The sequence below is a fragment of the Pristis pectinata genome, chromosome 1 (genome assembly GCF_009764475.1).
Source record: "Pristis pectinata isolate sPriPec2 chromosome 1, sPriPec2.1.pri, whole genome shotgun sequence".
Taxonomy (NCBI): Eukaryota; Metazoa; Chordata; class Chondrichthyes; order Rhinopristiformes; family Pristidae; genus Pristis; species Pristis pectinata.
In genome coordinates, this window is record NC_067405.1 from 82,642,980 (window position 1) to 82,660,056 (window position 17,077).

The following is a 17,077-nucleotide window of genomic DNA, read 5'->3' on the forward strand; positions in this document are numbered from 1 at the left end:
AGACATGGGGAGAACGTATAAACTCCTTACAGTAAAGCATGTAAAGCATGGCGCTGTAAAGCATTGTGCTAACCACTATGCTACCGTGCCTGCCAATTTCCAATTAGGTATTTCCCCCATGGTCCTATAACATATCCCCTACCCCGATTCCTTTTGCCATTTACCTATCCCAAGGGTAATTTAGAATGGCCTATTAACCTACCAACACATCTTTGGAAAACCTGGATCATCCAGGGGAAATCCACACAGTCAAGCTCCACACAGACACTACTCCGAGTTCAGGATCGAACCGGGGTCACTGAAGCTTTGAAGCAGCAGCACCCACAGCTGCGCCACTGTGTTGCCCTTTTTTCCTTGTGTAAATTTTTCATTTTATATCTTATCAAAATTTATCTTGCATATTTAGAGGATGAATATTCCGCTAATTTTTGTTAATGATTTGCTTGGACACCTGGATGAAATAAAAGATCGCTGCAATGAAAGTAAAACAGTTTTTAAGTCGACGTCTTTGATATACAGTATATTCAATCTCAGTGGCTCGCATGATGCTTTAAAGGTGCTGCCATTTACTGAAGACAGTTACAGAAACGGCTTTCTCAGTTGTCAAGGCTACGGTGGCCTCCTGGCACGGCGTTGCAACTATTGTGGCTGAGTCCTCCCTTTGCACCGGATCTATTGCAGGGGTGTGAATTCAGACAGCACAGTTTGAATCATTGGCAGACCGACATCTCGGCATCGTTCTGGCTGGGTCACATCCTTTGAAAACTACTTGTTCGAATAAGCCGTGGGAGAAAGGCTAGCAACGGCAGACATTAATTGGAGTGCTCACTATTCCGTGTAACGTTTCAATTTTACCCTTACGAGTTAGGAATATTAATAAATCTTGTACCTTATCTTTTATTATTGACTCGGGGTTGGTAATAGTTATTAGATTATTAACTCAGTTTAAAAAGCTGCAACAGTGTGGAGGGTTGTGTTGTGTGGAGTCGATGCGAGACGTGTTTAGTGACGTTCGGCTGTAACATGCCTTTGTGTTGATGAGTAAATTTTACTGGTGTTGCACTAACTGACCTGCACCAGTGCCCAGGTTCCTCTTTACGTTGGCCTAAAATCCACACCTGCCATTTGTGGAGCACGTTTGGGCCGTTTAACTTTGGGAGTCAAAATCTTCCTTTTATCAGATGGTAAATCGAGCAAATATGTCAAATTTGTTTTGCCCATTTGCAAAGATGTTGAATCCTCGGACTCCAACATTAGTTTGAGAGCGGTGCACGCCCACATTAAACCCCTTCCAAGGTAGTAAACAGCCCCTCACCGCCCGGGATACACAAATGCGGAGTGCAGCTCCCGGCGATGTTACTGGAAGGACCTTGCCACTGAAGTTGAATTTTAGAACATCGTGTATAACCATAATCACCTGTCATTAAATGAAGTTGTGCTTGGCCAGAGGGTGCGTTGTTGTGCCGGTAATATGTTAGCACCGTGCACCCAGACTCCGGTAACTGCCCGTCTTTGAGTGAGGTAAATTTGCTGGTGGTGTTGACAACCTAGCCGTTATTTTGTCTTAAACGGCGTGAAACTAACGGAAGCGGAGACGAGAGCCCTGGAGCTGCCAAGGTATCAGGGCGGGGATCCACGAGAGTCGCCAGTTACTTCTCTGGTGGTCTGCTGCCGCCTTCAATCATTGCTACCCTTGTCCGAGGCGCCGGAGGTCTTGTGAACTCCCTGCACTTGTGCCCGAGTCCTTGTACCTGAGGGGGTTTCACTTGCTTGTTGTTTGTTCTTAGGAGGCAGCTGAGAGAACTGCGGCAGTGCTACCAGAGCAAGCAGCAGGAGCATGAGGGATACAAACAGAAGCTGAGGGGGTTGGAAATGTTCTACCAAGAACAAATACACCAGCAGCAGTGCTACGTTGAGGAACTGCGCCAACGCATCCAAGCAACGCAGTCACGGGCAGAACAAGAGCTTAAACACGACCAGGAACAGCTCAAGCTGCGAATTGAGGAAAGTACGTAGTCCCACCCTTTTCGGTTCAGTCAGGGTATGGAAAGGAAATTCTCATTGGTGGTGGGAGCTAAATATATTTCATCAATAATGAATATCACGTTCTTTCGGCTGTAGCATTCCTGTTACCACCACGAGCAAATTCTTTCTGTAATCATCATAAAGAATAGCCGCACTTGTAGGAAGTTGCAGCTTTGCCTTTCTGTTTACATACTTGCAACGATAGAGAAGACCAATTCAGCCCATCAGGTCCATGCTGGTCCTCAAAACAATCCCCCTATTTCCCCATACACCTGCACCTTATTCTCTCTTGCATGCCTATCAATTTCCCTTTGTTCTTTCTGCAGTTGACTTACACTAGGGGTGATTTGCAGTGCCATTTAACCTACCAGCACATCTTTGGGGTGTTGGAGGAAATCAGAGCACCTAGGGAAACCCACACAGTCCAAGAGAATGTGCAAACTCCATGGAGACACCACAGGCCAGGATCGAACTCGGGTCCCTGGAGCTGTGAGGTGTTAACTGCTGCACCACTGCACTTCTCTTGAGGCATCATTTGTTTCATTATCACCCCCTTTCATCTTATCTCATTGAGTAATCATTCCTGTACTCAATCCTGTTATAGTCTCTTTTTCATCTTGCTCTGCTCAATTTTCCTGTCTTTGTGGTTGTCCTTGGTGTTTCTGTTTGTTAACTGGACATTGATCAGTTAGCGGGCTGGTCCAGCACAATGGGAGAACCCAGCAAGTGGTCCTTTGTGAAATGTATTTTGTTCTTTCATTGTGTGTCAGATTGTTGACAGATTGCTGGAGTGTTTTGGGGGGTGGGGGGGGGGGCAGTGGTAGGAGACTTCAGCGATTGCCTTGGAGGACAAGGACCTCAAATTATAAGAGAAGAAATGAGACAACTGCATTCAGGAGGGAGGGGTCTTTTGCATTGGGACTGTAGAGGGAGAGGTGGGACCATATGATCACAATCTTGAGAGGCAGGAGTGCAGAAGTAAACCTGTACTATGAGTAGGGATTTAAGAGTCAGCTGCTCCTGCTTCTATTTTCCTGAACCCTGTTTTAGAAACTGTTAAATTCACGGTTAGGCTTCTACATGGTGTATTGGTTTTGGTTTACAGTTTAGACCTTTTATTGTGCACCCCCCCACCAAGCCTGATGAGTGAAGACAGAATCAGGAGTACTGCATCAAAGCCATTAACACTGTTTGGTTCTGCCTATCGTCTGCTCACCTCTCTCCCTCACCTGTTTATACTGGCTATCTCTGCTCTACACTCTTAACCTTGGTGCAGGGTCTCATACTGAAACACCGACTATCCTTTTCCTTCCACAGGTGCTGCTTGACATGCTGAGTTGCTTTTTGCTCCATTAACACTATTTGGTATTTATTAACTTCATATAACACTGGGTGCCAGTGTCAAGGATGTCTCCGGGCGGCTGCAGAACATTCTCAAGGTGGATGGGGAGTAGCCAGAGTCGTTGGCACCAATGACATAGGTAGAAGGGGGGAAGAGGTCCTGGCACAGTGCGTATAGGGAATTAGGAAAGAGGCTGAAAAGCAGGAACTCAAAGCTAGTAATCTCTGGTGCTAGTCAGGGCAGGAATAGAAAGATAGAACAGATGAATGTGTGGCTGAGGGACTGGTGCAGGGGGCAGGGTTTCAGGTTCATGGATCGTTGGAACCTCTTCTTGAGCAGGGCAACTGTACAAGAAGGATGAATTGCACCTTAACTGGAAGAGAATCAAAATCCTGGCCACTGGAGAACCTCCAATACACTGGAAGTTTGCCGGTGCTACTCAGGAGGGTTTTAATTAGTTTGGCAGGGGGATGGGAACCAGAGCACCAGGTCAGAAAGTGGAGGGGTTGGGAGGAAGGTGGATGTCATGACCAGTGAGAACAGGTAGGAATAAGGTAATAGACACAATGGGATGGTTGGGTTGGAGAGCTCACCCACTGAGTCTATATGGGTAGAACTCATAAATGAGAGAGTTGCAATCACTCTGATGATATTATACTACAGACCCCCCAGTAGCCACTGGGACATCGAGGAACAGATATGCAGACAGATTAGGGAAAGGTGTAAAAGTGACAGGGTTGTTGTAGCGGGTGACTTCAACTTCCTCTAATATAGAGTGGGACCTCCTTAGTGCAAGAGGTGTAGATGGGGCAGAATTTGTTAGGTGCATCCAGGAGGGTTTCTTAAATCAATATGTAGATAATCTAACAAGAGGAGAGACTGTAACAGACCTGGTGTTGGGTAGTGAGCCTAGTCAGGTGATTGACCTTTCAGTGGGAGAACAGTTAGGGAACAGTGACCATAACTCCTTAAGTTTTAATATAGCTATAGATAAGGATAAAGAAGCCAGAAAAGAACTCGAAAAGACTTGGGAGAGCTAGAAGCCCTTGGCAAGTAGGATTAAAGAGAATCCCAAGGCATTCTATACATCAAAAGCAAGAGGATAACTAGGGAGTGGGTAGGACCACTCAAGGATAAAGAAGGGAACGTGCTTGGAGACAGAGGATGTGGGAGAGATCCTAAATGAGTACTTTATGTCTGTATTTACCAAGGAGAAGGACTTGGAGGATAGGGAGATCAATGAAGAGTGTGCTGTTATGCTTGGACATTTAGTAATAAAGAAGGAGGTAGTGTTGGGTCTCTTAAAGAACATTTAGGTGGATAAGTCACCAGGGCCTGATGGGATATACGCCACATTATTGAGAGAGGCAAGAGATGGGATTGCTGGGACCTTGACCAATATCTTTGTGTCCTCTCTAGCCACAGGTGAGCTCCTGGAGGACTGGCGAGTTGTTAATAGGGTGTACAGAGTGTGTATAGGGGTGGCACGAAAGCGTAGCAGTTAGCACGACGCTATTACAGTGCCAGCGATCGGGGTTCAATTCCCGTCGCTGTCTGTAAGGAGTTTGTACGTTCTCCCATGTCTGCGTGGGTTTCCTCTGGGTGCTCCGGTTTCCTCCCACATTGCAAAGACGTACGGGTAGGTTAATTTGGATTTAAAATGGGTGGCGTGGACTCGTTGGGCCAGAAGGGCCTGTTATCATGCTGTAAATAAAATTTAAATTTAAAAATTTTAAATTTAATGTTGTTCCATTATTCAAGAAGGGTGAGTCTCACATCAGTGGTAAGGAAGTTACTGAAAAGTATTCTTAGGGATAGCATTAATTGGCATTTGGAAAACCGTGGCCTAATTAGGGACAGTCATTATGGCTTTGTGTGAGGCAAGTCACATCTAACTAACTTGATTGAGCTTTTCAAGGAGGTGACGAAGGTGATTGATGAAGGTAGAACTGCGGATGTTGTCTACATGGATTTTAGTAAGGTGTTTGACAAGGTTGCTCATGGGAGCCTTATCCAGAAGATTAAGATGCAAAGGATCTACAGTGATTTGGCCATTTGGATTCAGAATTGGTTTGCCCATAGAAGACAGAGGGTAGTGGTCGATGGGACTTATTCTGGCTGGAGGTCTGTAACTAATGGTGTTCCTCAGGGATCTGTACTGGGACTCCTGCTGTTTGTGATATATATATAAATTACCTGGATGAAAATGTAGACAGGTGTAAGTTTGCAGATGATATGAAGATTGGTGGTGTTGTGGATAGTGTAGAAGATAGTGTAAAGCAGGATATAGATCAGTTGCAGATATGAGCGGAAAAATGGCAGATGGAGTTTAAACCAGCCAAATGTGAAGTGTTGCACTTTGGGAGATCAAATGTAAAGGGTAGTACACTGTTAATGGCAAGATCCTTAACAGTGTTGATGAGCAGAGGGATCTTGGGGTCCAAGTCCAAGGCTCCCTGAAAGTGGCTACACAGGTTGATAGGGTGGTAAAAAAGGCATATGGCACCTTATTAGTTGAGGAATTGTATTCAAGAGCCCATAAGTTATGTTGCAGCTTTATAAAACTCTAGTTCGGCCACATATGGAGTATTGCTTTTAGTTCTCACCCCATTACAGAAAGGATGTAGAGGGTGCAGAAGAGGTTTACCAGGATGCTGCCTGGATTCGAAGGAATATGCTATAAGGAAAGTTTGGACAGACTTGGGTTATTTTCTCTGGAGCGGCGGAGGCTGAGGGGAGATTTTATCGAGGCCTATGAGATTATAACAGGTGTAGATAGACAGCTGGTATCTTTTTCCCAGGGTTGAATTGTCTAATACCAGAGAGCATGCATTTTGGGTGAGAGGGGGTAAGTTCAAAGGAGATGTGCAGGACAAGTTTTTTTTACACAGAATGGTGAATGCCTGGAATGTGCTGCCAGAGGTGGTGGTGGAGGCAAATATGATAGAGATGTTCAAGAGGCTCTTAGAACGACACATGAATGTGCAGGAAATGGAGGGATATGGACATTGTGTAGGCAGGATGGATTAGTTCAGTTGGATTAGGGCATTTGTTAGTTAATTAGTTTAAATTTAATTAGTTTGGCACAACATTATGGGCCAAAGGTCCTGTTCCTGTGCTGTACTGTTCCACGTTCTATTTCTGTCATCATAGATGTTGTTCGACCTGGATATGTTTTTGATATCCTATTAAAATTTCCCAGCAATTGCATTTTCCACATTAACAATTCTACTTCTTTCCAGACAAGCAACGTCTAGCAAATGAAGAGAAGCGCTTAGTTTGCCTGGAACATCAACGACAAGAGCTGGGGATACAGACCGACTCTGCATCGTTTACTGAATGTGGGGTTCAGATCTCTTCACAAGTGGAAGGGATTCCTTTTATCGAGCAGGATAGAAAGCGATTAGTTCAGCTGGAACTGCTGCAGAGGCACTCATTGAGGAAAGCTGAGCGAAATATCCGCAAGAAAAGAGTCAAGTATCAGCTGGAGAGAATTGCCGAGAAGCACAAACTTTTAGAAGCTAAGACAAACTTGCAACACCTGGAGGCTGCAAGCTTACTCAGCAAGAAGCAACACGGGCGACCAATAGAGGGCAAGGGGAACTCTTTACAAACTGATATGAATCCTAAACTGGCAAGGTGGAACAAATCATTTCCTCCAAGCTCCTTTCCCATGAGAAGGCATTCATTATCTGTTCCTTTTCTCACTAGGAGGCATTCGGATTCAGGTGACCTGGTATCACACCTGTACCTACAGCACGTACCAATTTACAGGTATGCTTCTGCACTACCATCAGTAATTTGAAGTTTGTGAGCAGTGAAATGATTAATTGGAATTACAATTGGTCACCCTTATGCTTTGGAAAAAGCACACATCTTTTTATTCAAAGCATGTTTAATATAAGTAAAAATTGCAATATATGCAGAATAGATCAGCATCTGAAAGGGAAAGGTTGGTTAGCAGAAAACAGCCATGTCCCAATAGCTGCATTCTTGTCTCGGTCGGAAGGTTGTGGGTATAGGACCATGCCAAGAAACTTCAGCATATAATCTAGGTTGACATTGGATTCAAGTGTTGAGAGGATGATTGCAATCAGAGGTGGTGTTGTTCTTCAGATGAAGCATTGAACTGACACTCACCCACTCTGTCATGTGGTTGAGTATTCTTTGGCAGTCTTCTACGCTATCCACTCTGTCATGTGGTTGGATTTGTTTTCTCTGGAGCAGAAGAGGCCAAAGGGGTCCTTATAGTGTTAAACAAAATTATGAGAGGCATAGATTGGGTGGGTAGTAGGAAACTTTTTTCTCCATAATGAAGAAATTTGACCAGAGGGCATAGGTTTGAGGTTTTAAGGTGAAGAGTAAGAGGTTTACAGGGAATCTGAGGAAGAATTCCTTCACCCAGAGGTTGGTTGGTGTCTAAAACACATTGCCTGAGGGGATGGTAGCGGCAGAGACTCTCAACATTTGAGAAGCACCTGGATGAGCATTTGAATCATGAAGGCTACTGACCAAGTGCTGGTAAATGGGATTAGTATAGCTAGGTACCTGATGGTCAGCATGGACATAGTGAGCCCAAGGGTCTGTGTCTGTGCTGTTTGACTCTATCTGTATGAAGTGCTGCTGTCTACATTGATGGAGAACAAAGTGGACGCTATTGAGCTGTTCATGATATTTCAGGATATTTAAATAGAAAGCATTTGCTGTGATCTTAAGTACAGGAGGAAATTTGGATGGGTTAATGCTAAAGGGTTGTAAACAAGCTAGTTCACATAACTGGTGGAAATTGTTTGTAATGGACTGTGCCCTCAAAAGCATTGATCATAATCTCCAAAACTAATTGTGGTCTAGGCACTTGAGACTGGGGTAAACTTAACTGTGGTACTTAAAATTATGCAAGACCTGGACAGGTTGAACAGGAAGAACCTACTTTCATTTAGTACATTAATCAATAAGTTTCGGGCATAGAATGTACTTTATTGGTAAAAGGATTAGAGAAGAATTGGGGTGGGTGTGGGGAGTTGTACATCCCAAAGAGGAGTGAAGGTTTGGAAATCAGCCTCTTCCCGAAATGTATGGTAGAAACTCTTTGCAGGATTAGCACTTGAGAAGCCAAACCTACAAGTTGTGGACTGAGAGCCTGGAAGAGAGATTAACCTAAAAAGCATTTTGGCTGGAGTTGGCATAGAACATAGAAAAACTACAGTACAATTCAGGCCCTTCAGCCCACCAAGCTGTGCCGAACATGTACCTACCCTAGAAATTACTAGGCTTACCCACAGCCCTCTATTTTTCTCAGCTCCATGTACCTTTCCAACAGTCCCTTAAGACCCTATCGTATCCACCTCCACCACCACTGCCGGCAGCCCATTCCACGCACTCACCACTCAGAGTAAAAAAACTTACCCCTGACCTCTCCTCTATACCTACTCCCCAGCACCTTAAACCTGTGTCCTCATGTGGCCACCAATTCAGCCCTGGGGAAAAGCATCTGACTATCTACCCGATCAGTACCTCTCATCATCTTATATACCTCTATCAGGTCCCCCCTAATCCTCCATCGCTCCAAGGAGCAAAGGCCGAGTTCCCTCAGCCTGCTTTCATAAGGCATGCTCCGCATTCCAGGCAGCATCCTTGTAAATCTCCTCTGCACCCTTTCTATGGCTTCCACATCCTTCCTGTAGTGAGGTGACCAGAACTGAGCACAGTACTCCAAGTGGGGTCTGACCAGGGAACTATATAGCTGCAACAAGACCTCTCGGCTCCTAATTCAATTCCCCGATTGATGAAGGACAATACACCATATGCTGCCTTAACCACAGAGTCAACCTGCGCGGCCGCTTTGAGCGTCCTATGGACTCGGACCCCAAGGTCCCTCTGATCCTCCACACTGCCAAGAGTCCTACCATTAAGACTATATTCTGCTATCATATTTGACCTACCAAAATGAACCACTTCACACTTATCTGGGTTGAACTGCATCTGCCACTTCTCAGCCCAACTTTGCATCCTATCTATGTCCCTCTGTAACCTCTGACAGTCCTCCAAACTATGCACAACACCCCCAACCTTTGTGTCATCCGTAAACTTACTAACCCACCCCTCCACTTCCTCATCCAGGTTGTTTATAAAAATCAGAAAGAGCAAGGGTCCCAGTACAGATCCCTGAGGTACACCACTGGTCACCGACCTCCACGCAGAATACGACCCTTCAACAACCACTCTTTGCCTTCTGTGGGCCAGCCAGTTCTGGATCCACACTGCAATGTCCCCTTGGATCCCATGCCTCCTTACTTTCTCAATAAACCTTGCATGGGGTACCTTATCAAATGCCTTGCTGAAATCCATATACACTACATCTACTGCTCTCCCTTCATCGATGTGCTTAGTTACATCCTCAAAAAATTCAATCAGGTAGGTAAGGCAGGACCTGCCCTTGACAAAGCCATGCTGACTATTCCTAATCATACTATACCTCTCCAAATGTTCATAAATCCTGCCTCTCAAGATCTCCTCCATTAGCTTGCCAACCACTGAGGTAAGACTCACTGGTCTATAATTCCCTGGGCTATCCCTACTCCCTTTCTTGAATAAGGGAACAACATCTGCAACCCTCCAATCTTCCAGAACCTCTCCTGTCTCCATCGACGATGCAAAGGTCATCGTCAGAGGCTCCGCAATCTCTTCCCTCGCCTCCCACAGCAGCCTGGGGTACATCTCATCCAGTCCCGGTGATTTATTCAACTTGATGCTTTCCAAAAGTTTCAGCACCTCTTTCCTAATATCTACGTGCTCAAGCTTTTCAGCCCTGGAAGGGCATGATGGGTTGAATGGTCTCCTTTCTATGTCATAAACTTCTGAGATTCTATGAAGGGAAGAAAATAAACTGAATCAGAATCAGGTTTATTATCACTGATATACTCAATGAAATTTTTTTTTGTTTTGTGGCAGCAGTACATTGCAAGACATAAAAATTATTAAAAGTTACCAAAAAATAAATAAGTAGTGAAAAAGTGGAGTAATGAGGTAGAGTTCATGGACCATTCAGAAATCTGATGGCAGAGGGGAAGAAACTGTTCCTGAAACATTGAGTGTGGGTCTTCAGGCTCCTGTACCTCCTCCCAGATGGTAGTAATGAGAAAGGGGCATGTCCCGGATGGTGATAGACGCTGCCTTATTGAGGCACCGCCGTTTGAAGATGTCCTCGATGGTGGGGAGAGTTGTGCCCGTGATGGAGCTGGCTGAGTCTACGACCCTCATCAGCCTCTTTCAATCCTCCACATTGGAGCCTCCACACCAGGCGGTGATGCAACCAGTCAGAATGCTCTCTACTGTACATCTATAGAAATTTGCAAAAGTCTTTGGTGACATACGAAATCTTCTCAAACTCCTAATGAAGGAAAGCCCCTGGCTGTACTGTTCCTTTGTGATTGCATCAGTGTGTTGGGCCCAGGATAGATCATCTGAGATGTTGATGCCCAGGAACTTGAAGCTGCTCACCCTTTCCACCGCTGACCCATCAATGAGGACTGGTGTGTATTCTCCTGACCTCTCCTTCCTGGTCCACAATCAATTCCTTGGTCTTGTTTATGTTGTGCGAGGTTGTTGTTGTGACACCGCTCAACCAGCTGAATTGTATCACTCCTGTATCGCCTCCTGAAATTGTGCCAACAACAGTGGTGTCATTGGTGAATTTATAGATGGCACTTTGCCTAGCCACCCAATCATGAGTGTAGAGAGAGTAGGGCAGTGGGCTAGGCACACATCCTTGAGGTGTTGATGTGAGGAGGAGATGTTATTACCGATCCGCACTGAGGTGTGTGTATGTATAAGTAGCTAAATTGTGTTTAGCCCAGGGCCTGGCCAAAAGTCCTGAAATGTGGATCAATGCATCCCAGAGAATCAATACATTGATAGTTTTGTATATAAGATATCTTTATTAGTCACATGTACATCAAAACACACAGTGAAAAGCATCTTTTACATGGAGTATTTTGGGGGCAGCCCGAAGTGTTGCCATGCTTCTGGTGCCAACATAGCATGCCCATAACTTCCTAACCCATACGTCTTTGGAATATGGGAAGAAACGGGAGCACCCAAAGGAAACCCATGCAGACACGGGGAGAATGTACAAACTCCTTACAGACAGTGGCTGGAATTGAACCTGGGTCGCTGGCGCTGTAATGGCATTACACTAACCGCTACATTACTGTGCCTATTACAGTAAAACAGTCAAGCTCAGGACTTTGATGGATTAACAGCTTTTCTGGATTATTAGATATTATTAATACCCAATATATTTTTAATTCACTTTTATTATAATACTGTGTAATATCTTTCTTTAAAAAAAATTCTGGCTCAGCTGACTGAGACTTTGGGAACCTTGGAAGGGAGTGAGGGAACTGGGATCTTGGTGAGTTGGAAGGGAATGTGGCCGACATTACCCTAATGAGCCAGATGCTAAAACATCAGAATTTCTGAATGATTGGTTTGTGGATTTTTGGAGTTTATCTGTAGTTCAAAAGGAGGTGAAACTACAAACTGACCGATAGTATAGATTAAGTCTGAGAGGTTTGTTTTCACTGATGTTAAAGCACTTTCCTCTCCATAAGACTCCTACGTGCCCAGTTGAATTAGTGATGCATTTCTCAAGGTTTGTAGCATTAATATTGTCTTCAGGTTTCTACTCGTGTTCTTTTTGTTTTGATTTTGGCAGTTTTGTACCTGTGACTGGATCTAGCTCAAAGGACTGATAATGTGCATATCTGGGTATATTGGGATCAACAGAACAAAGAACAGTAAAGCACAGGAACAGGCCCTTTGGCCCACCATGTCTGTGCCAACCACAATGCCAGTCTAAACTAATCCAACCTACCTACATGTGGTCTGTATCCCACTATTTCACCCCCCCCCACCCTTTATGCCTCTTAAATGTTGCTATCATATCTGCTTCTACTACCTCCCTTGGCAGTAAGTTCCTCTCATGTCTTGGCTCCAGAGTCTGTTTGACCAGCCTGACCTTAAAGGTAATACTTTTTAATCCAGGCAACATCCTGGTGAATCTCTTCTGCACCCTCTACAAATTCCCCATATCCTTTCTGTAATGCAATGACCAAAACTGCACACAATACTCTAAATGTGGACTAACCAAAATCTTATGCAGCTGCAAATGACTTGCCAACTTTTATACTCAATGCCCTAACCGATCAAGAGGAATATGCCATGTGCTGCCTTTACCACCCTTTCCATTTGTGTTGCCACTTTAAGGGAGCTATGGACTTGCACCTCAAGATCCCTCTATACATCAATGCTCCAAGGGGTCCTGTCATTTACTATATCTGTGTGGGTTTCCTCCGGGTGCTCTGGTTTCCTCCCACGTTCCAAAGACATATGGGTTAGGAAGATGTGGATATGCTATGTTGGTGCTGAAAGCGTGGCGACACTTGTGGGCTGCCCCCAGAACACTCTACACAAAAGATGTATTTCACTGTGTGTTTCGATGTACGTGTGACTAATAAAGATATCTTGCATACTTTATTCTTGCATTTGACCTCCCAATGTGCACCTTACACTTGTCTGGATTAAACTCCATCTGCCATTTCTCTGCCAAAATTTACAACTGATCTATATCCTGCTAAGTCCTTTGACAACCTTCCTCACTATCCACAACCATACCAGTTTTCATGTCATATGCAAACTTACTAATTGGACCACCTACATTTTCATCCAGATCATTAATTTGTATTACAAACAACAGAGGTCGCAGCATTGAAACCTGCAGAACACCACTGCTCACAGACCTCCAGTCAGAAAAACATCCCACTATCATGACCTGCTGTCTTCTATGACCAAGCCAGTTTTGGATCCAATTTAAAAACTCATCAAAAATGAATTGATAAATTGTCATCAAGTTACCATGGAAGAATACAGCACAATACAGGCCCTTTGGCCCACCATGTTGTGCTGACCTTCAAACCACACCTAAGACTATCTAACCCCTTCCTCCGACATATCCCTCTATCTTAAATTCCTCCATATGCTTATCTAACAATCTGTTGAACTTGACCAACTTATCAGCCTCCACCACCACCCCAGGCAGCGCACTCCATGCACCAACCACTCTCTGGGTGAAAAACCTCCCTTTGACATCTCCCTTGAACTTCCCACCCATTACCATAAAGCCATGCCCTCTTATATTGAGCATTGGTGCCCTGGGAAAGAGGTGCTGGCTGTCCACTCTATCTATTCCTCTTAATATTTTGTATACCTCTATCATGTCTCCCCTCATCCTCCTCCTCTCCAATGAGTAAAGCCCTAGCTCCTTTAGTCTCTCCTCATAATCCATACTCTCCAATCCAGGCAGTATCCTGGTAAATCTCCTCTGCACCCTTTCCAACACCTCCACATTCTTCCTATAATGAGGTGACCAGAACTGGACACAGTAGTCCAAGTGTGGTCTAACCAGAGTTTTATAAAGCTGCATCATTACTTCGTGGCTCTTAAACTTGATCCCACGACTTATGAAAGCTAACATCCCATAAGCTTTCTTAACTACCCTATCCACTTGTGTGTCAACTTTCAGTGATCTGTGGATATGAACCCCCAGATCCCTCTGCTCCTCTACACTGCCCAGAATCCTGCTATTTACCTTGTACTCCGCCTTGGAGTTTGTCCTTCCAAAGTGTACCACCTCACACTTCTCCGGATTGAACTCCATCTGCCACCTGTCAGCCCAGCTCTGCATCCCATCAATATCCCTCTGTAAGCTTCGACAGCCCTCCACACTATCCACAACACCACTGATCTTTGTGTCATCTGCAAACTTGCTAACCCACCCTTCCACCCCCTCATCTAAGTCATCTATAAATATCACAAAAAGTAGATGTCCCAGAACCGATCCCTTTGGGACGCCACTAGTCACAGCCCTCCAATTCGAATGCACTCCCTCCACCACAACCCTCTGCTTTCTACAGGGAAGCCAATTCTGAATCCACACGGCCAAGCCTCCCTGGATCCCTTGGCTTCTGGCCTTTTGAAGAAGCCTACCACGTGGAACCTTGTCAAACACCTTACAAAAATCCACGTAGACTACATCTACTGCGCTACCCTCATCAATCTTCCTGGTCACCTCCTCAAAGAACCCTATCAGGCTAGTGAGGCAAGATCTTCCCTTCACAAATCCATGCTGGCTGTCCCTAATCAGTCCATGATTCTCTACATGATCATAGATCCTATCTCTTAGAATCCTTTCTAGCAGCTTACTCACCACAGATGTAAGGCTTACTGGTCTGTAATTCCCTGGACTATCCCTACTACCTTTTTTGAATAAGGAGACAACATTTGCCACCCTCCAATCCTCCGGTACCATCCCCGTGGACAACGAAGACTCAAAGATCCTAGCCAACGGTTCAGCAATCTCCACCCTTGCCTCCCGAAGCAGCCTAGGGAATATTCCGTCAGGCCCCGGGGACTTACCTGTCCTAATATTTTCTAACATCTCCAACACATCCTCTCTCTTGATATCTACGTACTCTAGAACATTACCCTTACCAACACTGTCCTCAGCTTGATCAAGACTCCTCTCCTTGGTGAATACTGAAGAGAAGTATTCATTGAGAACCTCACCCACTTCCACAGCTTCCAGGCACATCTTCCTACCTTTGTCCTTAATCGGACCTACCTTTACTCTAGCCATCCTTCTGCTCTTCACGTACGAGTAAAAAGCCTTGGGATTCTCCTTAACCCTACTCACCAAAGCCTTTTCATGTCCCCTTCTCGCTCTCCTCAGCCCCTTCTTAAGTTCCTTCCTTGCTACTCTATATTCCTCATGAGCCCTATCTGATCCTTGCTGCTTACACCTTATGTATGCTGCCGCCTTCTTCCTAACTAGTGTCACGAACCAGCAACAAAAGAAACACACTGAGCATGATTTAGTGTTAAAAACTATTTTATTAATCACTGCTTATGATAATACGTAAAATAAAAGTAAAAATGCTAGTATGTTAGAATTCAAAAATGTTAAACCTCGAACATTAACCCCAAAACTAAACTCGTCGTGTGTGTGTGTGACAAAGTCCAAAACTCCCAGTTCCGGAATGGTTCTTAAAGTTCAGTTCCGCAAGCCATAAGGTGAAACATGAGCAAGGGCTTCTTCAACAACCACCGTTGTCTGAAGATAAGACGTGGACGTAGAAAAACATAGAGAGAGTACATACGAAATCCAAATGTTCCTCGATGGAACCCAAACGACACTCCAGTGTTTACTCGGTAGTGACTTCCTCACCCCGAATGTATCCAAACCGTGGTCATCCACACACAAATACCTGTTTCCTTCTACAGGTCAGCAACAAAGTGAACTCCACCGGATTACTTCCAACTTCCATACATGGATTTCAGTGGCAAACACAGTTATTGTTTCTCATCCATCGATAGAGAAAACAAGCAGGCTGGTGTCTCTCTCCCTTCTCTCTCTCTCCTTCTTCTTCTTCTGCCTTCTGACTTCTTCAACAACGTCATTACGTCCTTTATCTTCTATTGACGTAAGCACGCCCCACACACACATACACACACACTCTCTATCTTAAAGGGACTTTCACTGAGTCCGTAACAGTAGTAATTCTACCTCTCTTGTCAACCATGGTTCCTTCACCCTGCCATTCCTTCTCTGCCTCACCCGGACAAATTTATCCCTAACATCCTGCAAGAGATCCCTGAACAACGACCACATCTCCACAGTACATTTCCCTTCAAAAATGTCATCCCAATTTACACTCTCAAGTTCTTGCCTTATAGCCTCATAATTCGCCTTTCCCCAATTAAATATCTTCCCATCCTCTTTGCTCCTATCCCTGTCCATGACAGTGCTAAAGGTTATTGAGCAATGGTCGCTGTCCCCCAGATGTTCACCCATCAGTAGATCTGTCACCTGACCTGGTTCATTACCTAAAACTAGATCTAATATGGCATTCCCTCTAGTTGGCCTGTCAACATACTGTGACAGGAATCCGTCCTGGACACACTTAACAAACTCCGCCCCGTCTAAACCTTTGGCACTAAGCAGGTGCCAATCAATATTTGGGAGGTTGAAGTCTCCCACGATAATAACCCTGTTATTTTTGCATCTTTCCAAAATTTGCCTCCCAATCCGCTCCTCAGTATCCTTACTGCTACCGGGGGGGCCTATAGAATAGTCCCAGTGGAGTAACTGCTCCTTTCTTGTTCCTAACTTCCACCCATATTGACTCTAGAGAGGATCCTTCTACATTATCCACCCTTTCTGCAGCTGTAATAATGTCCCTGACCAGTATCGTTACCCCTCCTCCTCTTCTCCCCCCCCCTTTTAAAACACAAAGCCAGGAATATTCAATATCCATTCCTGCCCTGGTGTCAGTCATGTCTCTGTAATAGCCACAATATCGTAGTCCTATGTACTTATCCAAGCTCTCAGTTCATCTCCCTTATTCCTGATGCTTCTTGCATTTAAGTAAATGCACTTTAGCCCATTCACCTTACTACTTTTATAGCCTGTACTCTGCTTCTCCTTCCTCAAAGCCTCTCTATCTGTTAGATCTGACTTTTCCCCATCCCCTTCTTCCTCTGACCTACTCCTCCAGTTCCCATCCCCCTCGCAAACTAGTTTAAACCCTCCCGAACCACCCTAGCAAACCTGGCTGCAACGATATTGGCCCCCCTCAGGTTTGGGTGTAACAG

The 17,077-nt window shown here is 44.8% G+C and overlaps 1 protein-coding gene across 4 annotated transcripts in view; it reads left to right on the forward strand.

Annotated features, from left to right (window-relative positions):
- stard9 (StAR-related lipid transfer (START) domain containing 9) overlaps window positions 1-17,077 on the forward strand; it is a 247,660-nt gene that overhangs the window by 196,479 nt on the left and 34,104 nt on the right. For all 4 annotated transcript variants that reach the window (XR_007957336.1, XM_052028043.1, XM_052028052.1 and 1 more), the window contains exons 22-23: window positions 1,788-2,008; window positions 6,610-7,141. Coding sequence is in view for 3 of the 4 variants with exons in the window: in XM_052028043.1 (XP_051884003.1) it covers window positions 1,788-2,008; window positions 6,610-7,141 (753 nt within the window). In the remaining variant the exon portion in view is untranslated. The remainder of the gene's footprint in view (window positions 1-1,787; window positions 2,009-6,609; window positions 7,142-17,077) is intronic.